We start from the raw sequence: 17559 nt of genomic DNA, 5'->3' as shown, positions 1-17559 counted from the left end.
GTGAGGGAACTGTTTTGACAGAACTCATGGGTTTGCTGGACTCCATCAAGGATAGTGATAATGTGACATATGAAACCTGTTTACGTACCGTTCTCGCAGCATCTCTTCCAATTCACACCTCCCCAGTTGTTCTTTCAATTTTGCGTGGGAGGAAAGTTAATGTGAGTGTTGTGAAGTTGTGTCTACACCATTTGGCTATTGTCGTTCGAGGGCGCCATTTTGTTGGCTTTTGTCAAATGCGAACGATGAAAATTGCGAATTGTACATTCAAGTCATGCCTTTTTTAAAGCACGCGCCCGTGTTTTTGCTTTACGAAGTATACCACACGATGGAACAGAACAACTTGGTAACTGCCTCAATTCGGTGCAACTTTCTTGCGAATTGTGGCATTCCTGTTTCCATTAGCAACGCTGTGCCTCTGCTTAGCCCGCGACCAGGGTAGGAAAGAAACAGTAGAGCATATGTCGATGGTCTGGCGCTGTGACGCAGATCCAATTTTGAAGCGATACGCGTTGCTGGCCCCAGCTTTACAAGTTGTGGAAATGTGCCTCATGTGGTCGATTAAACAGCGATGGATTTAATTACTGTCTTTGCTCCGCTCTCCGAAACAGCTTCGTTGTATGCGCTGGCTGTGGAAATGCGCAGGACGAGCGCTGGAGATGTTGTCAGTTATGTGGTGAGGAAATTCGTGAGGATGTCATTGCCGCAGCTTTTGTGCGACACTCCTGGAACTGCGACGACTGTGGCGCAAGCAACCCCGCCCGTCAGATATTTTTTTGTTTCCGCTGCAAGGCATCCTCCTGCCCTGTTGCAAAGGTGAAGAAGTCTTTGGAAGGTGTGGAGAAGAAGCATTGCTCTTGCCCACGTAACAAGGAGTTAGATGTAAAAAATAGATTGAGGGGAGTGTTGTAATATTGTCGATGCTGCGGTTGGTTTTGCGAAGCATGGGCTGCCAAAAAATTCTGTTGTTTGGCATTGCGAGGGATGTGGAGAGCTGCAGAGCTCGTTGGACCGTGCATGTCCTGATGGCCCGCATGTGGAGTGTTTGCCATTTTCGGTTGTGCGGAAGAGTTGTGATTGTGATTCTCTTTCTTACCCTGCTTGTCGGCTTCCGTTCGTCAATCCTTTTGCATTACGATGCCTTCAGTGTGATGGACCCCTGCAGCGAGGCACATTGGGTGAGGGAGGAGGAGTTGGAACGGTGACGAAAGATTATACTTACGTGGCCTTTCGTTGTTTACATTGTGATGTCATTGCTGTGGACGGCACTGCGTCACGTAACTGTTGCACCTATGGTGAAGATGCGTTTGATGCTGATTGCATACATGTTGACTCTCGCCACTGCGAAGGGTGTAGTAAAGATATGGAGCCGTTGCGTATTGAAGCCATATGCATGTACTGTACCAGCTTACTGCCACCAGTACAAAAGGAAGGTTGGAGTGTTACTGTAATGCTTGAGACTCTGAAGCGACTTGGGCAGTTGATGGAACGGGACGGTGTATGCGAGAGTTGGACAACTTTGCTTCAAGACTTACTGTACTCCTTTCAGACACAGATAGAGCTCAGGGTTATTGAGGAAACCCGTGTGATGATAGACGTAGAGCTCAGACGTCTACAAATCCGTCTGTATAAGTTTATTGCCTACGATGCAGTGGCACGTCGAGTCATTGTGTTGACAAAACAACTCTTGGAGTACATCGACACCAAATGTGGGCTGCTTGAAACACTACACTTTTTGGATGGACAGTGTCGATACTGTCTTGGGACGCACCCGAAGGAGTTATGCCCGCATCACAAAGAGCCATGGATATGTGAGGAATGTGGAGCTGAAAACAGTAACGCGGATGCTTGTAGCTACGTGTGCCAACAATGTCTGGCCTTGCGTCCTTACGTACAGGAAAAGTGCCCGACAGAGGCGTGGGAGTGTCCTCGATGCCAGCGAGTGAACGCTGAACTTGAGGCATTTTGTATCTTCTGGGGCGTCCAGCATGCTGCTGTGGAGAGCGCTGTTGAGGAGGCGTCTGAGGCCTGCGCATTCCTTCCAGCTAAATGTGTCTCGTGTGGTCTCGTGCACTTGGAGGCGCGGTGTCCCCTTTGTCACGATGACGTTCCGGAGTCAATGAACTATGCGGAGGGGGTTGTGTGTATGGTGACAAGCCGCCACGCTTTTATCCAGCCCTCAGGTACGGAGCATCCCAACCAACGGGTGTACGTCGGCGTGCCGTGGCTCCAGAAGCGGCAGTGGGCGGAAGGAGAAAAAGTCATCTTTACGGCAAAGCTCAATAAACGCGGTGGATTTCGGATGACATTTATCCACCCTTAGTGAGTAGCCATAATATCACTGACTGTCATGGGGATTTTTTTGTATTGTTTTTTTTTTTTCCTTTCTTCTCACATGCCGATGCCCCAAGCCAGCAAGTGTGCATTTTATTGCAGCTGCAAAAAGTGAAAACAAAAAAAACACGCTGAGATGTATTTACTGACAAATGACCGTGATGGGCGTGCTAAACAAAAATTATTAATTCGTTATTCTTTTTTTTTTTTTACTTTGTTGTTATGGTGTTTGTTGTTGTTTTTTGCCGCGTTTTACACAATGGAAAAACTTCATCACCACACACACCAACAGGGAGCGCGCGACGGGTGTCATGGACTGGAAGCACGCATCAATGAGCGGGAACCTGACGTGGGTGAAGGATACGACGTCGTCGTCGACTCGTGCAACTCTTTACTCGGAGCTCTCACCAACACTTATTGTGGGCCTTACGCTGCATGATTGCGCCCCAGTGGACTACGTCAAGTTCTCCACGGTGACCTCCGTGATGCATACGGCTCCACGCACCGTAAAACTGCACCTTGGCGACGCGGCGCAGCTTTCGTTGATTGCCCCCGACTCTCGGGCGTGTCTTCAGTGGTTTGGAGCCATCAATCTCGCTCTATCTGGAAAGAAAGGTGGTCCAGGGTCGGTGGAAAAAACGCCGTTGAGAGGAGAGAAGCAGTCCCTACACGAGCATTCAATTTCCACGGCGGGGAGTGGCGTTGCAGAAGTGTCCGCACGGAGAGAGCCACAAAGAGTGCCTCACACCAAAGATACAAATAATATAAGCAATGTCACGAACGGGATTAGGGACGGCGCCTCTGTTCCTTTAAAGGATGACACGGTGTGCATTGAGAACGCGGACGCCGACAGGGGGGTTACAGTGCGGCAACCACATGATGCTAGCACACATACCTTACACTCAGCGCCCAAGTCCCTTTATTTTGCTCATTCACCACAATTGTCTGCGCTTCATCATGGCGAACCTGAACGAACCATGCTTCCACACCTGACTGAGGATAATGCGTTTTTGCCATCTTGCCAGAAGCGTTTAACTGAAACTTCTGCGGTGAGTGGCATGACAGAGCCAAACGTGACCCGCATCGGATCGGCTGTTGATGCCTTCCAGGAGATGCGAAAGGGGGAGGCTGCTTTTTGGGGAAAAGTCCCTCAGGGAGAAGAACATCTCTCTGCTTTGGGTACTTGTACTTGTCAGTTAAAGCAGTGTAGTTCAACCGGTGATGTTTCATCAGCGGTTCTCTTGAGTGGAGTGGAGCTCCGCCAACCCGCTGTTTCCCTGACTTCTAAAGATCGAGACATCATGCAACAAGAGAGTCCACATACGACGGACCTCTCTTCACCAGAGCCACCGCGGGAGTCATTATCGTTTGGTGTGACAGGGAGAGAGTTATTTGAGTCTCGTTTACCTGTAAAGGCTGAGTGCTCCATTCGTTCCGAAGTTGGAGCACGAGATGGACTTGAAGAGCTAATCCACGGTGACTCTGCGCCTTGTGAGCGCTACGTTGACGCTGATTCAATGAGCAACGCTGTAAGACGGGGGGTTATTGCTCCATCGTCCACGGAATTGCTGTCTCCTAGGCATGCGGAGCCAGCTTCATTTCGGCAAGAGGCAGCAACGCGAGCATCTCAGAGTTATCAATTGTCCCAGGGGAATCTGACACATGCCGACACTGACATGACAATGTGGGGCAAAATTGGGGTGGAGGGGGGAAGAAGAGGGGTGTCAGGGAAGGACGAGCTGGTAGATGACACGCGTAGTTGTCAAGTGAATGAACTTGTTACTCATCCCGCTTGGCGATTGCCTGGCAGTGCAAGGTTGCCATTAGACTGTCAAGGTTTACCAGAGGCATCCGTTTTGGACCGACCGGGTGGGGAATACACATATCATGGTAAACGGACGAAAACTAGTGTTTCACAAAGGGCATTAGCAGAGCCAATCCTCGATCGAATTATTAACGTCTCGCCCCGTAGTGCTCCACGTGAGAATTCTTCTCCCGTGGTACTCTCATCTGGGATTGACACTCCCTCCGTACGTTTGCCATCGTGGGAGAGAGATGGTTATTATCGCCCTATTGAAGCCGCAGTGGCGGTGGTACCGCGAGAAAGTACGTCTGTTGTTAGGGATTTATTGGGGCGGCCAAGTAGCATGGAGAGTGGTTGGCCGCGAAATGTGACCACTCGCTGCAGCGCAAGAGATGCATTCCCCACGAAACAACGGCCTGTGGGACCTTCTCTGCCTCTTACATACATGCATCTGGACCGAGGGAACAGTCCTCGTACGGTGAAGGAGTACACACATAAATCTTACGCAGCGATGCCTTCTCCAGCCTATCGACGCTCGGAAGAGCACAATTATTATAATGCTGCTTGCTTGTCCTCACGGGGCGGGGCAAGAGCTTTAAGGGGCGAGTCGACATCACCTTGCTCACGCCGTGAGGTTTTTCAGGGTGTTTTGTCGCGAGACTCCGGCAGGGCGTCAAGGCGGAATAAATTGAGACGTAAGGTGAAGAGTGAAGTTCCACAACCAACTGCCCATTTCTTGATGGAGCCTACATTATTCAAGAAGCACCCAATCCAGGGTCACGGTAGTTCCGAACACTATGTGTGTATGACGGAAGACGGTGCATATATCGTGTGCATTCCTGCGCGGGAATTTGAGGCGCGGTGCGCAATACGTCAGCGGGGACTTGCTTCATTGGAGGAGGTGATGTGCGTGTATGGCGAAGGGTGCCGGGCAATGGCACTGGGAAACATTGATCATGTTTCGCTGGGGACTGAGGAGGAATGGATGCATGTTTTGGAACTACAAGCTGTGGGGCTAGATAGACTTGTCTGCGTTGTGTCTCGTTCGCATGCCTTTGTTTTGGAGGCTGCCACAGCTGCTGGGGCCAATAATTTTGTGGAGGCGTGGAATGCGTTTCTGTTTAAATATGCCTAGAGTTAGAAGCTACGATGGGGAAATGGAGACCACTGTCAATTACGTTTCATTGACGGCTTATGGGGTGCTGCGACATGTGTTACACCTCGTACTGCTGTATTGGGGGATGGATGGGGGAGGCGATGTGATTTCTTTGTTCTTTTGTTTTGTTGTTGTTGATGTTGCCCTTTCCCCCGCCCTAACTCTTCCTCTCCTTGCTTTGTTCTTCGTTCTTCACTTGTAAATGCTTCTCGGCGCATGTTTACCTCACTTTTTCTTATTTGCTTTATAACCGGATGTTTTTTTTTCCGTTTCTTTTTTTGTTTTTGTTTTTACATGATGACTGCCGGTAACTTTTTTTTTTTGTTTTGTTTCCACTGCGATAGACCTCGCTGTTCGCGTGTTTTATTTCTGTGTTCCGTGAATGTGTGGTTCGTGCTGTGGTGCCCAATGGATAGCTGATGAGAAAAAAGATTTAGGGCGTCGCATGCAGTGGCTACAGAGACGTGCCTCCATGCCTATGCATTATTAACAGGGTTCCAGCGGAAGAAGAAAGAGACTAGGAACTGAAGTGACACCGTGTGGGATGCAAACCTTTTTAATTCGTGAGAGTCTTGCTAACAGCTATGCTCTTGTGTGTCATGCATACGTGTGTACATGTGTGCATTATAAAAGTACATATCTCTGTAGTAGATGGCACGAGTGTGTCTATGTTTTCTTGGCTGTATTTTCTGCTGTATAGTTACCTATTCCACTTGCATGGGTTTGCTGCTTGCCTGAACAAAAAGCAACATCAAAGGGTTGCTAATTGTGTTTCTCCATGTCAACGTCCGCGTATCATGTGGCAAGCCTTTTGCGACAAGACAAGAAGAGTGGAGGCATTGACGTTGGGGAAAACACACTCGCAAAGCTCACACGGGATGTGGAGGCGTTTTTGAGTCGTGCAGCAGATGCTCCCCCTGTCGTGATGGAGACGTCACACGAGGATGGCGATGCTGGGGCACCGGAAGTACAGCTCAGCGTTGTGGCGGGTGTCTTGGAACCACGCGAGCCTGCTAATGACGGTACAACGGTTGATGGTTTGTTGCTGCCAACGGAAAAGAATCAGGCGACATTTGACCGGCAGCGAGTGCGTGAGGCTCAGGCGATGTTGAACCTTTTGGGGGCCCTCTCAACGAATGGCAGCGCACCGACTGCCTCTGTGATTGCTACACCACACCCTCAGGTCGCCGTGGAGGGTGAAGAGATGGACAGTGTGGAATCTGATGCGTCCATCGCAGTGTTTGATGCCTACGAGCTGGAAAATGACACGAGCTCTTCAGAGGATGAGGGTGACGCGCAAAGGCGGCGACCGCCGCCTCGCATCTTGGAGTTAAACTGAGTTGTTGCATCACCAGCCATAACACGGTGATGCGGCTGTTATATGCGTTTTTTTTTCTTAGCATTGCTATTCCCGTATCCCCACACAGTGTACTACACGCGCCGTGGCGGTTCTTCAGTTTAATTTATTTTGTTTCCTTCCCATTTTTTACGCGTCTCATTTTCCCCTGTCGTATTTTCTACTCTCATCTGGGCTTCGTTACCCTCTCCGCAGAGGGGGTCTTAAAAGGGGAAACGAAGTAAAGCAGAGAGTATTTGTGGTGGTTATTTGGGTTCAAGCGTGAAGCCGGAGGAGGAACGTAGGTGAAGGAAAAACAAGAGATAGGGAAGGAATACGCACGAGAGAGCGTAAAGGGAGCAGGCATGCGTCGCCTCACGTGTACCCCGCTTGCCTTGAATGCGGCGGTGGCGTCCCTGCGCACGCTGTATAGCGCGCAGGTGGAGGACCACTACAACCACCCGCGCAACGTGGGAAAACTTGACAAGGCGGACCCAAACGTGGGCACAGGACTTCGCGGTGCACCCGAATGCGGTGACATGACGCAGATGCAGGTGAAAGTAAACCCTGACACAGGAATCATTGAGGATGTTAAGTTCAAGGCATTTGGCTGTGGGAGTGCGATTGCCGCATCCTCCTACGCGTCCCAAGCGATTAGGGGGAAAACGTTATCGGAGGCACTGGAGCTGACTAACAGACAAATAGCACAAGAACTTTCGCTTCCCCCCGTTAAGCTGCACTGCTCCATGCTGGCACAGGAGACCATTCAGGCGGCGGTGGAGAACTATTTGTCGAAAAACCCCTCGCTTAAGTCAAAGGTACAAAAGAAGCAAACGAAGGATGCCTCGACCCCCCCAAACTGAAGTCATTCCTGACCAGTGCTTCACATGCAGGTAATCAAGAGATTGAAAGGGAAAAGAAGAGTAGAGAGAGATTGGCTTTGTAATGTACTTGGTTGCTGGCTCTCTCACCTATCAGTGTCGTGCCGTCAGTTTTATTGCCCGGCTAAGTATCTGATGCAATTCACTACTTGGTTAATAAATTGTTTTCAGGACTGCTATATATTGGCATTTTTACATGTGCATGTCCATCTATAAATATATTTCTGCAAACACCAACATCTTCAAGCGTTTACTTACCCATCAGCCTCACCATTGCTTTCCTCTTCCGCTGCTACTGACGGTCATACTGGCAATGATGTATGCACACGTACCCAGGTAAAACAAAAAATTAAATAAAATGTCCTTCGTCTTTTTGCTTGCGTGTTCAAGTGGAAGCTCAAATAAACAGGTAAAGGAGGAATGAGGGAACAGACGGCGGTGCAGTGGGAGGGGAAGAAACGTCGTGTAAAGAAAAAAAAACGCTATACACTTCTCTTGCTTGAAGTGTATGTTGTCATAGATGAGGAAGATAGATGTAAGAGTAGGTGGTGTATATGTGTGTTTGATCACTCACTCCGCCTTAGTATGGCTTGTTTTTTTTTACACACACTTTTTTTTTTTGCTTTCACACTCACACGCACGTTTTCTTCATGGATGAAGCGCCTTTCTATTTGGGTTGTTTGCTTTCTGGCTTCCGCTTCTATGGTGTTTTATTGGTTGAGTCCTTTCCGCATGTATGGCGTTTATTTGAGTGTGTATTTGGATCTGTGTGCGATGGGGGAATTGTTGCAAGCGGGGAAATGATATATATATATATCTATATATATATCTATATATATACGAATGAGATACGTCTGTTTTCTTCTTTGGATATTTGTTGTCGTTGAGGGCTGACAAGGGTGAGGCGTGGCGTGGACACACGTGCATGCACCAGCGGGCAGGGACTTTTATGTATGTGGCTCAAGTGGAGGAGCGAACGTGGGGGTGAACGAGACCAGCGACGACATACTAAAAGGAGGTGCGGCTAAATCCCCTAAAAAGGCGGAGTAGGAAGATAGAGTAATCGTAATTATAATAATGAGGGATTGAGTCTCCGACATCTTTTTATTGTGTGAAACGCCGATAAGTGTAACTAAGTTTAACCTTACCGACGCTGTCTTTTCACTTCACTTGGCCTCCTTTGCTTCCCCCGTTCCCTCTATTTTCTTTTTCCTTTTTGGTTAAGATTTATTATCTTTTCATTTGGTTCTTTTCTGTTGCTCATGTTTGGCGACGGCAGATCTTGAATTGTATCTCGCTGCGGTGTTTTTCTTCTTCTTTCTTTCTCTTCCTTTTTCATTACGGTGTTGTGTGTATTTCTACTTAGGCATCGGTGCCCCCCACTCCCATCGAGAAGGGACGCGAAGGAGCACGGAGGTAAACGAAGAAAACAGTCAACAACAACAAAGTTGGGACCCCGCGTTGCATTAGCGTCGCAGGTGGAGATAGTTCCTGCACTCCTTGAGTTTCTCCCCTCATTGCGTTGTGTTGTGTGCGAGCGCGTCATGTCTGTTGTTCTCTCCACAACGAAGGGCAGTTTGCTCATTCATCTCCGCTGCACGGACTGCCCCAAGGCGTGTTTTAACTTCCTTGCGCTTTGTGCCTCATCTTACTATGACGGCTGCCATTTCCACCGGTGTGTTGCGAATGCCTTTGTCTTGACAGGCGATCCCACCGGAACGGGGAAGGGCGGCGAGTCGGTTTTTGCGCCAGAGCAGCGGTATTTTGACGATGAAGGGCTTGGAACTGTTCATCATGACAGCCGCGGGGTTGTGTCCATGGCCCACAAGGGCAACAAGCCAAACACAAATGCGTCTCAGTTCTTCATTATGTTTCAAGCCGCCCCGGCTCTTGACACGAAACACACTGCGTTTGGATGTGTGGACTTGGCTTGGAACGATGGTGAGAGTGAGCGAACGCTCAAAAAGTTGGAGGGGCTGCCGGTAGATGACAAGTACAACGTGCTTGACAAGGAGGCCAGGATTCTTGGGGCAACCGTGTTGTACAATCCCTTTGCAGAAGGTCACATTAAACTAGACGTTTAGCCAAAACGACTGCTGTACGATGTCCCCTAGCAATGTGTGGAGGCGGGTGTGCTTGTTGTTGTTGTTATTGCTTTTGTGTCTGCATGCGCCGCAAATAAAATATGGGCTCGTGTGCTGAGACACACATCTGCACCAGCAGCAGCGGCAGCGGCCGTATCAACAGAGGAGAAGGAGGAAGAGGGCGGCCAAAGCAAAGAAAAAAAAAAGATAGAGAGGGGGGAAGTGGGACGAAACAGTCCATCACAACGACAAGGAACTAGCGCCTGCTCTCCTCCTTTTTCTGTTTACTGCAGGCCCATTGACCCAAAGAAAGTGAACAAGAGCAACAACAACAAAAAAGTCTGGATATGCCCGTTGATGGGATGAAGAGTGCTGGAACAAAGCGCGAGCGCCCACGGGACCCTCCGTTTGTTGCTGACTACCGCCCCTACACAGGCCGCCAACTGGCGCGTGCACAGTATTGCAAAACGACACACAGGGAACACTGGGATATCTATTACCGCAACAATACAGTGAAGGGTTACCGCGATCGTCATTACATAATACGTGAATTTCACGAGCTCCGTGAGGCCCTTAGGCGCCTCAAAGAAGAGTCTCCTTCGCTAGCAGTAGATCTTGTTTGGATGGAGGTAGGCTGTGGCGTGGGCAACGCCATCCTCCCGATTCTCGAGGAATATGGTGACATCAGTGGATGGCGTCTTGTTGGGTTTGATATCTCCGCTGTGGCAATTGAATTACTGCAGAAGAAACGAAAATCTCTCCCCGAGTGTTGCCAGGAGAAACTTGCCGTGCGTGTTATGGATCCAGTTGAGGAGGATATCCTCGTTGCAGCATCGTCTTCTGGATGCCCGTTTGCCCTCGCTGCGGGCTCAGTCGATTTTGTGACGATGATTTTTGTGTTGTGCTCAATTCCGGTGGAGAAACACCTACTTGTGCTGCGGCGTGTGGCACTCTGCATGGCCGAGGGGAGTATCTTTTTCTTTCGCGACTATTGCATCGAGGACCACGCAGAGAAACGGTTTGACCCCCGGCGTCAGTTGGAAGAAAACACCTTTACGCGCAGCAACGGAACTTTGAGCCACTTCTTTTCCCTTGCGGAGGTGCAACATTTATTTCAGGAGTCCGGCTTTGAGAAGTTGGAGCTCGTAGTGGTTGAGCGAGAGGTTGTTAACAGGAAGCAGAGAACCAATATGCATCGAAAATTTCTTCAGGGCCGATTTCGTAAGTCAGGGAAGGGAAAAGAGCAACTGAGCCGGTGATGTGGGTAAGAAATTTTTTACCTCAACTCGAGTAAGCGAATGTGTTTAATTGAATATTGGGTTTCAGGGCCTCGTGCACTCCTTTGTTCTCCCACGGAGTGTGCGTCTGTGTCTTTTTGCTTTGCTTAGTTTTGGTTGGCATTCACTACATGGTGAGGGAGGTGTAGTTAAATTGTTTCTCTTCGCTTACCGCATCCTGTTTCCTTTTTTTTCTTCCCCATATGTATACATTTGCCCTGAGCATTAATGCCGTGATGTGTGTCAAACGGAAGCGAGTGAGTGAAAAAAAAGCAAAAACGGTGAAAGGGACAAAAAGACAAGGGCCACAATAACAAAAACAACAGTAAAGGTGCGAAGAAATCAAAAGGGGATAAGCGTGGCGGTCCCCATCGCGGAGCGAAATGGGAGTACATGGGCTATGGCGCCTCCTTGACACTTTTGGGGAAGTGACGCGACCGGATGATTGGCGTGGCAAGCGGGTTGCAATTGACGCGAGTATTTGGATGAGTCAATTTCGAGCACAATGCGCAGCCGGTGAAAATGTTGAGCAGCGTATTCTTGAGGGATTTTTCTTGCGCATCCTTAAACTCCTCTTTTACGGTATTGAACCTGTCTTTGTATTTGACGGTTCCGCCGCACCTTTGAAGTCAATGGAGAGGCGACGGCGAGCAGAGCGTCGTGCGGCGCTGGAACGCGCGGCTCTCACGCGTCGTGCTAAACAGATTGTCAAGGCTCAGTTAGCTTCAGGCGTTTTGGATGTGCAGGCGTTGGATCGGCAGAGTCCAGTGAAGAAAAGCGGGGATCACTTAAGCTCAAGTAAGAGGAGGGACGCTCCAATGGTGCGATATTTATCCTCAAGGAGATTACCTGTCACCGCGACAGAAGGTTGTGGTGCTCTTCCGCGAAGGTTGATGCATAAGAGACCGCGTGAAGTTGTGCTCGAACCTGATGTTGTTTCTAGAACTCTGACGAAAAATTTCTTAAACGAAGCGGAAGAGTGGATGGAGGAAAAGAGGCGCGGTGAAATGTGCATTGAGGCCAACACGCTTTTGTACTCTAGCACCTCCCTCTTTATGGGACCTCGACGGGTGCTGGAAGGAAAAATAGATGAATTCATGGTGCCCGATGCACAGCTTGAGAATGATAAAAAACCCTCACAACACATGAGCCTTTCTTTCCCAACGAGGAGACCACCCTCGGTGGTGATCTCTGACGATGAAACAACTGGTAATAATGACTGGGAAACAGTATCTACTGGCACGGGTGACGGGGATTCTGTTGTAGTTGTAGAAGGCGATAAAGGCACGTTTGTGTCTCGCCTTCACGAGATGGAGGAAGTAATGAGTCAGTCTCTGCATGAAGATTCTTGCGACACGTGGTCGGAAAAGACGATGATGGGTAGCGATGACGGTATCCTCTCTTCTTGCGGCAAGGGAGGTTGCATTCGCGCTAGAAGCACAAGTAGCAGTGCTCCAGATGACTCAGCCCTGCTGTGGAATCCTGGCACCCAACTCAATTGCCAAAAGGGCTCCGAAACCACGAATATACAACGTGAGGTATCTGAAGAAGGGAGTGGGCAGTTTACACCCGTTTCTCTTCACCCTGTTGAGTGGCAAACTAGTGAGGAGACTTCTACCCTAGTAACAAAGGAGCTTGAAGGTGCACTGGGTGCCACAACGTCAGTGGTGGCGTCATCGTTTTCCTACCCGTCCCACGTGCCGGCGTCGAATCCAAAGCCATCCACAGCATCATCAATGGCAGCAGCAGGGTCGACGGTAATAAAGTCGAATACGAACGTAAAACAAGTTATACCGTTTGAGTTGTTGGAAATTGTGGAGTTACTGGAGTGCTGTGGGATTCCATTTGTAATTAGTCCTCATGAGGCAGATGCACAGTGTGCCTTCTTGAGTCAACATCGGCTTGTGGATGCGGTGTTCTCAGAGGATAGTGATGTCATTGTTCATGGCGCAGCTGTTGTGCTGCGGGGATTTTTCGCGAAGGACCGTTATGTGGTGGCTTATCGCCAGTGCGATTTGGCGACGTGTGGCGTGGACAAGGACGTCTTGGTCGCGCTCGCACTTTTGCTTGGATGCGACTACGCGGAGGGTGTAGACGGAGTCTCTTTGTTGGAGGCGCTACAAATAATTACTGCCTTTTGGCGCCAAGAAAGTGATCAAGGCCCCTTGCATGTGTTGGAAATGTTGACGCAGTGGAGGAATGCCGTGGTGCAGCGTTGTTTTGTGTGGGATGACGAAAGCACTCTCTTGCAATACTACTTAAACTGGAGGAAGTGGGCCTCGTTGCGGGTGACTATGGAATTCCCGAAGGCCGACGTTGTAGATGCCTTTTTCAACGCCACAGTGGAGACGGATCTAAGGTCATTTGCAGCGGCATCTCCAGATTGGAAGCGTCTGCGAACCTTTGCCGGCATGCACGGTTTACTTGGCAGTATCACTTGCCAGCAAAGACTGGAGTTGGCTCAAAAAGAATTCACGGCAAGAGAATTGCAGCGTCAAGATGTACACCAAAGACAGCAGTTGCGTCTTACTGATTTTGCAATGTCGTCACAGATAAAGAAGGTGATTTACAGGAAACAGCCACCCCGGTTTGCAGCAGCGCTCTCTGCCTTGCGGGTTGTCAGGCGAGGCGGGGTTATTTTGGACGGCTGACATCCTTTATTGACGTCGCTGAGAGGGGAGATTTGTAGTTGAGCGTACGCATGTTGTGGGTGTGTGTTGGGCCTCACGGCGCCCTACCTTCTTTTATTATATATATATATATATATATTTATTTTATTTTTTTTGTACTGAAGAGAATATAAGATTAATAATAATAATAATTGGAGACCACACAAAGACTTGTTGATTTTCCTTTATGGAAGGAAAACGCGACGAAGCACCAATGCCGGGATTTCATCCCATAGGCCAACATGCCGGCAGCAGAGAAGGCAATGAGGACGCCGCGGCGATACATAGAGCCCTTCACTCATCTGAGGACGAGATGCCTGTTTTGGAATTTAACGCAAACAAGGGCAATTGCTCCAAGGGTAACGTTAGCTTTGGTCTTCCGCCGTATGTGCCACGGTATCCACTTGATCAGCGCTGCAGTGAAGGTTTTCTGAACGTTCCCTGGGATCTACGCAAACCAACCGGATCGGGCCGTTGTGATACTTTTGATTGGTTGCGTTCCAGAAAATTATGGAGGCACGCGGAGTTTGCGCTACGCATCACGCTCCTTGCTGTGCTACTCCCCGCCTCACTCATTGCGGCAGAGCTACCCAACTTACCGTTTGTGTCGACGACGTACTCTCTTTCTGCAGCGGTGCTGGCCTCCAAGATCACGGTAGGTGAAGGGGTTGCATACCTCATCACTTGGATTCGTGCCGGTTGTATTTGGCTTCCACTCGCCACTATTGGGGCAGCTTTTCAACTCGGTAATTCCACTGTGGGGTGGTGTTTCTTCTACACCTTGCTTCTCTTTGTGATGGCGACACTCACTGAAAACATGGTTCGACGTATTTGTCTCCTGCTGTTTAACGGCTGCATGATGGGCATCCTTATCGATCCAAAGAGAGGTATTTTGTACCCTTCACAAGTTATGACAGATTGGTGCATTGGCACAGGTCTTTGCCTTCTTGCAACTTTTTTGCCTTACCCAGTTTTTTGCAACAGAAAGGCTCAGTCTGCCCTTTCTCATATTGCACAAAACATTGGAACAGCGTTGACTGGCATGTCGTCCTGCTTTTGGTCGGAATCTAATGTTAAACGAAATATGGCAATGACTAAGGTTCGTATAGTAAAGGCAGCAATCGATACTCAGTTTGATGAATTTTATGCAGCGCAGGAGAACTCGTTTTACGAATTTATTTTTGAGGGGTTTGAGGCGTGGGATGTACGAGAAACCAAAGCAAAACTTTTTGCAAGACTTGGTTCCAACCTGGGGATTTTGTCACGGGTCCTTGACATTGTGGAGTCTAAGCCGTGGGTGGTTGATGACTCCGCGAGGTCAATCGCCTTTGGGGATTGCATGCATTCACATATCCTGAGCTTCACAACCTCGCTCGATAACCTTACGAATGAGCTTGCCTCTGCCAACACCTTTGGGAAGATAAAACAGCTTCACAGTCTTTTTTTGCAACTGAATGAGGCCACTTTAACACTCCAGGTTGAGTTTGACAACGCCCGCCGAGCACTCTTTTATGAGAATAAACCCGACACCTTGGAGGATTTTGTACCATTGATGACATTTTTCATCTTCTCCATCATCAACTTCCGAGACACCCTGCTCCAGTTTGACTCCCAGGTGCACCACAGAAAAAGTTGTATAATGCATTCCATCACGAGAGTTATGCATAAAACTGTGTGGGAGCCTATCAATGAAAATTTTTCTTTTTTCCGGAGACTTGTGACGCAGTGGCGTCGTAGGGAGCTTCAACGTTTGATAGAGGCCGCAAAGGTGAGCGCAGCCATGATATTAACCGTTGGATTTTCTTTTCTCATTAACATTGACAGACAGTCCATCTCGGGGCCAAATATCATCGCCTTTGTCTCTGGGGCCAACCCCGTTGAAGCCCTGCAGGCTTCCATTGTGCGTCTTACTGCATGTATTCTGGGCACCGTGTTGGGCTTTTTTGCGGGGTCATATTCTACAACATCCACTGAAAAAGTGGCTTCCCTATGCGTGCTCATGTTTGTTGGCACTTTTTTCCGCAGCGATAAACAATACGGTATTATGGCAGTGTTTGCGATGTTCGTTTTAATTCCACTAAACACTGTGAGTCATGTGACTACTGAAGACACCGTGGCACGCATGAATCAAATTACATTTGGTATGCTTATCTATGTATTTATCAGCGTTCTTGTGTTTCCGCTGAGCCCTGGTCTTATACTTCGCAAGAAACGCATCAACGTCTTATTGAGGCTAGGTGAAGTATTTAAGGCGCTTTGTGACATGTTTTCAGAACCTCCTTCAATTGGGGGAGTGCGTTCTAGAACGCTTCCTATTCAAGACTCCGGTGCTTGCGACAGCCCTAACAGTGGAACAAACGTGTCTGAAGAAGTGGTTCTGACAAATACAAGCACACGTCTAGTTGTGCGTACAGATCGACCCATGCTGAATATTAACCTTCTTCTGGAAGAGATTGAGGAGCGCCTTAAGGCGACATACCCCTTTATGGGATTTGCACGTGAGGAACGTGGACTAGTAGATGCGGATTATCCTGCAAAATCCTGCGAGAAAACGTCCTATCATCTTCATCGCATGATGAGCTTATTGAAGACCATGTGGTGCAGTTGGAACGTTTTGCGAGGTCAAGTGTATTACACTCCTGATACAAGACATATACTCAAGAGCTTGCAACCAATTGGCTGGGATGCGTGTTGCGCATTCCAGCGGTTTATAGGCTTGCTTTGTTACACACTGCGCAATCCTGCGACTGCGTTGGAAATGGAGCTTACTCATGTTGTGCTGGAACTTATTCAGGCCACAGAGGAACTGCATCTTCGCAAGAATCAAATGATGCTGTCTGTGATTTGCCATTCAGTGGAGAAACATGGGCGTCGGCGGAAGGAGCCGGATCAAAACGCTGCAGGGGGAGCAAAGGGCGTGTCGAAGTTGCAGAAAAAGACCAAGCCAATTACGTTGGGCACAGACGGCATGGGGTGGTCAGATGATGCAGGGTCTGTACTTACGCTTCTTCGCAAGGGTACAAAGCCTAATCTACAAGAAAGTGCACCCTCGGTGGCGGAGGCGGTGAGTCTTTCTGAGAGCTTTTCTATGCCTCTCACAGGAGAAGACGCGGAAGGATTTCACTCACTCACGTTGAGTATGCAGATGTTTGCGGATGAGACAAAGCTGTTGTTAATGAGCCTTGAGGAAATGCTGGAGCACTCGCGGAAAACAATGTAATGAGGCACTCATGACGAGGAGGCGAGGGAGTAAGGAAAGATGGTTTTGATTCATGGAAGTTGTTGCGCCCAGGCGATAAGGGTTGGTATGAGTGGGCTGCAGAGAGGTCCTGTGTGGAGGTAGCTTGCATTGGTGTCTTTGCACATGCCTCTCTCTCTTTCACCTCTTCTGCGCCTCACATTTTCCCACCTCCGCGTCTTTCATTGTCATGTATAACTCTTTTTTTTTTAATGTTTTGTGGCGTTCCTGTTCAGATGACGTACCAAGGTAAAATGTAATAAATGGATGCATCGAGATTTTGGTGGATGCGTTGTCTGGCGGGAAGATGCGTGACTGTTCGGGTGTGTGTGTTTGTGTGCCGATCTGTGCGTGGAGGTAGAGCGCATGCGTCTGGGAATAGAGAAGTAGCACCCAGTAAATAAAATGACGGAGCGGGAGAGGAGGTAGTATGGGGCGGAGGAAACGGAACACATGGAGCAATTGGGATCCCGATTTTTTGTAATGGTTTGTGTGGGAAGGAAGGACATGACGAGAAACGTCAAACACTGTTTCTACGGACCCAATTGTTTTCCCCTTCTGTTTATGCACACGTGTGTTTGCTCAACCGTTTTTAGCAATGCATTGGAGGGATTCAGCGGCCGCACTTCCGCTTCCCTTCGCTAACCCCCAACTCCGTCAACTGCAAAGGGATGGAGGTGGGGGGGAAAAAAAAGAACAAATAAACAAAGTCAATAATATACACAGCATGTATGTTTTCTATGTGCTTTGTTTTTTTTTTCTTTTTTTTTTTTTTTTTTT

General features: G+C 48.8%; 8 protein-coding genes across 8 annotated transcripts, besides 14 other annotated features; all 8 read left to right on the top strand.

Annotated features, from left to right (window-relative positions):
- Positions 1 to 1363: 1363 nt before the first annotated feature.
- TraAM80_03088 (uncharacterized protein) lies at positions 1364 to 2323 on the top strand (the record flags this gene model as incomplete). The annotated part of the gene is made up of 1 exon (XM_029380068.1): positions 1364 to 2323. One exon carries the CDS (start codon positions 1364 to 1366, stop codon positions 2321 to 2323), a length of 960 nt encoding a protein of 319 aa, XP_029240122.1.
- A 34-nt stretch (positions 2324 to 2357) lies between these two features.
- Positions 2358 to 2390: a sequence feature (A-rich).
- A 124-nt stretch (positions 2391 to 2514) lies between these two features.
- Positions 2515 to 2578: a sequence feature (A-rich).
- Positions 2579 to 2645: 67 nt separating this feature from the next.
- On the top strand, positions 2646 to 5273 carry TraAM80_03087 (uncharacterized protein; the record flags this gene model as incomplete). Its single annotated transcript, XM_029380067.1, has 1 exon — positions 2646 to 5273. The coding sequence occupies one exon, from the start codon at positions 2646 to 2648 to the stop codon at positions 5271 to 5273; it is 2628 nt and encodes an 875-aa protein (XP_029240121.1).
- Positions 5274 to 5406: 133 nt separating this feature from the next.
- Positions 5407 to 5437: a microsatellite.
- Positions 5438 to 5549: 112 nt separating this feature from the next.
- Positions 5550 to 5586: a sequence feature (A-rich).
- A 486-nt stretch (positions 5587 to 6072) lies between these two features.
- Positions 6073 to 6633, top strand: TraAM80_03086 (uncharacterized protein; the record flags this gene model as incomplete). Its single annotated transcript, XM_029380066.1, has 1 exon — positions 6073 to 6633. The coding sequence occupies one exon, from the start codon at positions 6073 to 6075 to the stop codon at positions 6631 to 6633; it is 561 nt and encodes a 186-aa protein (XP_029240120.1).
- A 362-nt stretch (positions 6634 to 6995) lies between these two features.
- Positions 6996 to 7493, top strand: TraAM80_03085 (iron-sulfur cluster assembly protein; the record flags this gene model as incomplete). The annotated part of the gene is made up of 1 exon (XM_029380065.1): positions 6996 to 7493. The coding sequence occupies one exon, from the start codon at positions 6996 to 6998 to the stop codon at positions 7491 to 7493; it is 498 nt and encodes a 165-aa protein (XP_029240119.1).
- Positions 7494 to 7529: 36 nt separating this feature from the next.
- Positions 7530 to 7564: a microsatellite.
- Positions 7565 to 8314: 750 nt separating this feature from the next.
- Positions 8315 to 8351: a microsatellite.
- Positions 8352 to 8708: 357 nt separating this feature from the next.
- Positions 8709 to 8764: a sequence feature (A-rich).
- Positions 8765 to 8818: 54 nt separating this feature from the next.
- Positions 8819 to 8851: a sequence feature (A-rich).
- A 204-nt stretch (positions 8852 to 9055) lies between these two features.
- On the top strand, positions 9056 to 9595 carry TraAM80_03084 (cyclophilin; the record flags this gene model as incomplete). The annotated part of the gene is made up of 1 exon (XM_029380064.1): positions 9056 to 9595. The coding sequence occupies one exon, from the start codon at positions 9056 to 9058 to the stop codon at positions 9593 to 9595; it is 540 nt and encodes a 179-aa protein (XP_029240118.1).
- Positions 9596 to 9647: 52 nt separating this feature from the next.
- Positions 9648 to 9672: a microsatellite.
- A 52-nt stretch (positions 9673 to 9724) lies between these two features.
- Positions 9725 to 9769: a microsatellite.
- Positions 9770 to 9942: 173 nt separating this feature from the next.
- On the top strand, positions 9943 to 10854 carry TraAM80_03083 (methyltransferase like 6; the record flags this gene model as incomplete). The annotated part of the gene is made up of 1 exon (XM_029380063.1): positions 9943 to 10854. The coding sequence occupies one exon, from the start codon at positions 9943 to 9945 to the stop codon at positions 10852 to 10854; it is 912 nt and encodes a 303-aa protein (XP_029240117.1).
- A 401-nt stretch (positions 10855 to 11255) lies between these two features.
- On the top strand, positions 11256 to 13523 carry TraAM80_03082 (putative DNA repair protein RAD2; the record flags this gene model as incomplete). Its single annotated transcript, XM_029380062.1, has 1 exon — positions 11256 to 13523. One exon carries the CDS (start codon positions 11256 to 11258, stop codon positions 13521 to 13523), a length of 2268 nt encoding a protein of 755 aa, XP_029240116.1.
- A 94-nt stretch (positions 13524 to 13617) lies between these two features.
- Positions 13618 to 13645: a microsatellite.
- Positions 13646 to 13657: a sequence feature (A-rich).
- Positions 13658 to 13668: 11 nt separating this feature from the next.
- Positions 13669 to 13694: a microsatellite.
- A 34-nt stretch (positions 13695 to 13728) lies between these two features.
- On the top strand, positions 13729 to 16761 carry TraAM80_03081 (uncharacterized protein; the record flags this gene model as incomplete). Its single annotated transcript, XM_029380061.1, has 1 exon — positions 13729 to 16761. The coding sequence occupies one exon, from the start codon at positions 13729 to 13731 to the stop codon at positions 16759 to 16761; it is 3033 nt and encodes a 1010-aa protein (XP_029240115.1).
- A 764-nt stretch (positions 16762 to 17525) lies between these two features.
- Positions 17526 to 17559: a microsatellite.

This window comes from Trypanosoma rangeli (genome assembly GCF_003719475.1).
Source record: "Trypanosoma rangeli strain AM80 chromosome Unknown Tra_15.4_contig_00076, whole genome shotgun sequence".
Taxonomy (NCBI): domain Eukaryota; phylum Euglenozoa; class Kinetoplastea; order Trypanosomatida; family Trypanosomatidae; genus Trypanosoma; species Trypanosoma rangeli.
The sequence above is the reverse complement of the archived record's forward strand: the minus strand, read 5'-3'. Positions and strand labels throughout refer to the sequence as shown.